Source organism: Corvus brachyrhynchos, unplaced genomic scaffold, assembly GCF_000691975.1.
Source record: "Corvus brachyrhynchos isolate BGI_N302 unplaced genomic scaffold, ASM69197v1 scaffold30, whole genome shotgun sequence".
In the NCBI taxonomy this organism is placed as follows: Eukaryota; Metazoa; Chordata; class Aves; order Passeriformes; family Corvidae; genus Corvus; species Corvus brachyrhynchos.
Window position 1 is genome coordinate 1,222,806 of NW_008235742.1, and position 544 is coordinate 1,223,349.

Genomic DNA, 544 nt, shown 5'->3' on the forward strand with positions numbered 1-544 from the left:
GAGCAGCTCCATCATGCCCTGCAGCTCCTGGCTGAGGTGCGAAACCTCCTGGTTGAGGTGGTTGATCTGGAAAGGGACAGACAGCAGTGAGCACTGGCCGATGTCCGCGGGGTTTTCAGGGACATGCTTCCACCTCTGGTCCCCACCACACCTCCTGGTTGAGCCTGCTGATGTTCTGCTTTATCTCCTCTGCCTCCATCATCAGGGCTGGGCCGCCTGCGTCAGTCCGTGCTGGGGAGGACACAGACAGTGGTCAAGTGTCCTGCCAAGCCTCCCAGCCCCAGGGCCAGCACTCTGGCCTTGCCAGGCAGCTGCTGGCAGTACCTGAGGTTGGAGAGTCCCTTGCCGCACTCGGCGGCGGGTCCACGTTGAAGCAGAAGGTTTGTGGCTCTGACGTCCCTCCGTTGTCTTCAATCCCATCCACGACTCTAGAGCAGGAGGGGGTGAGGGTTGTCCCGCGTCACCCCCTCACCCCTCTGCCACCATCTGAGCAGCCCCGCAGGACCCCTCGCAGCACGGCTGGCACAAACCCACAGCAGCGGGC

General features: G+C 63.1%; 1 protein-coding gene across 1 annotated transcript in view; it reads right to left on the reverse strand.

Moving 5' to 3' along the window:
- The window catches only part of LOC108449780 (potassium voltage-gated channel subfamily H member 4-like), a gene marked incomplete at its 5' end in the record, with an annotated part of 9,579 nt that extends 9,125 nt beyond the window's left edge, over nt 1–454 (reverse strand). The window contains 3 exons of the mRNA XM_017746900.1: nt 5–66; nt 152–231; nt 325–454. Of these exons, the coding sequence (XP_017602389.1) occupies nt 5–66; nt 152–231; nt 325–454 (272 nt within the window). The remainder of the gene's footprint in view (nt 1–4; nt 67–151; nt 232–324) is intronic.
- Nucleotides 455–544: the final 90 nt, after the last annotated feature.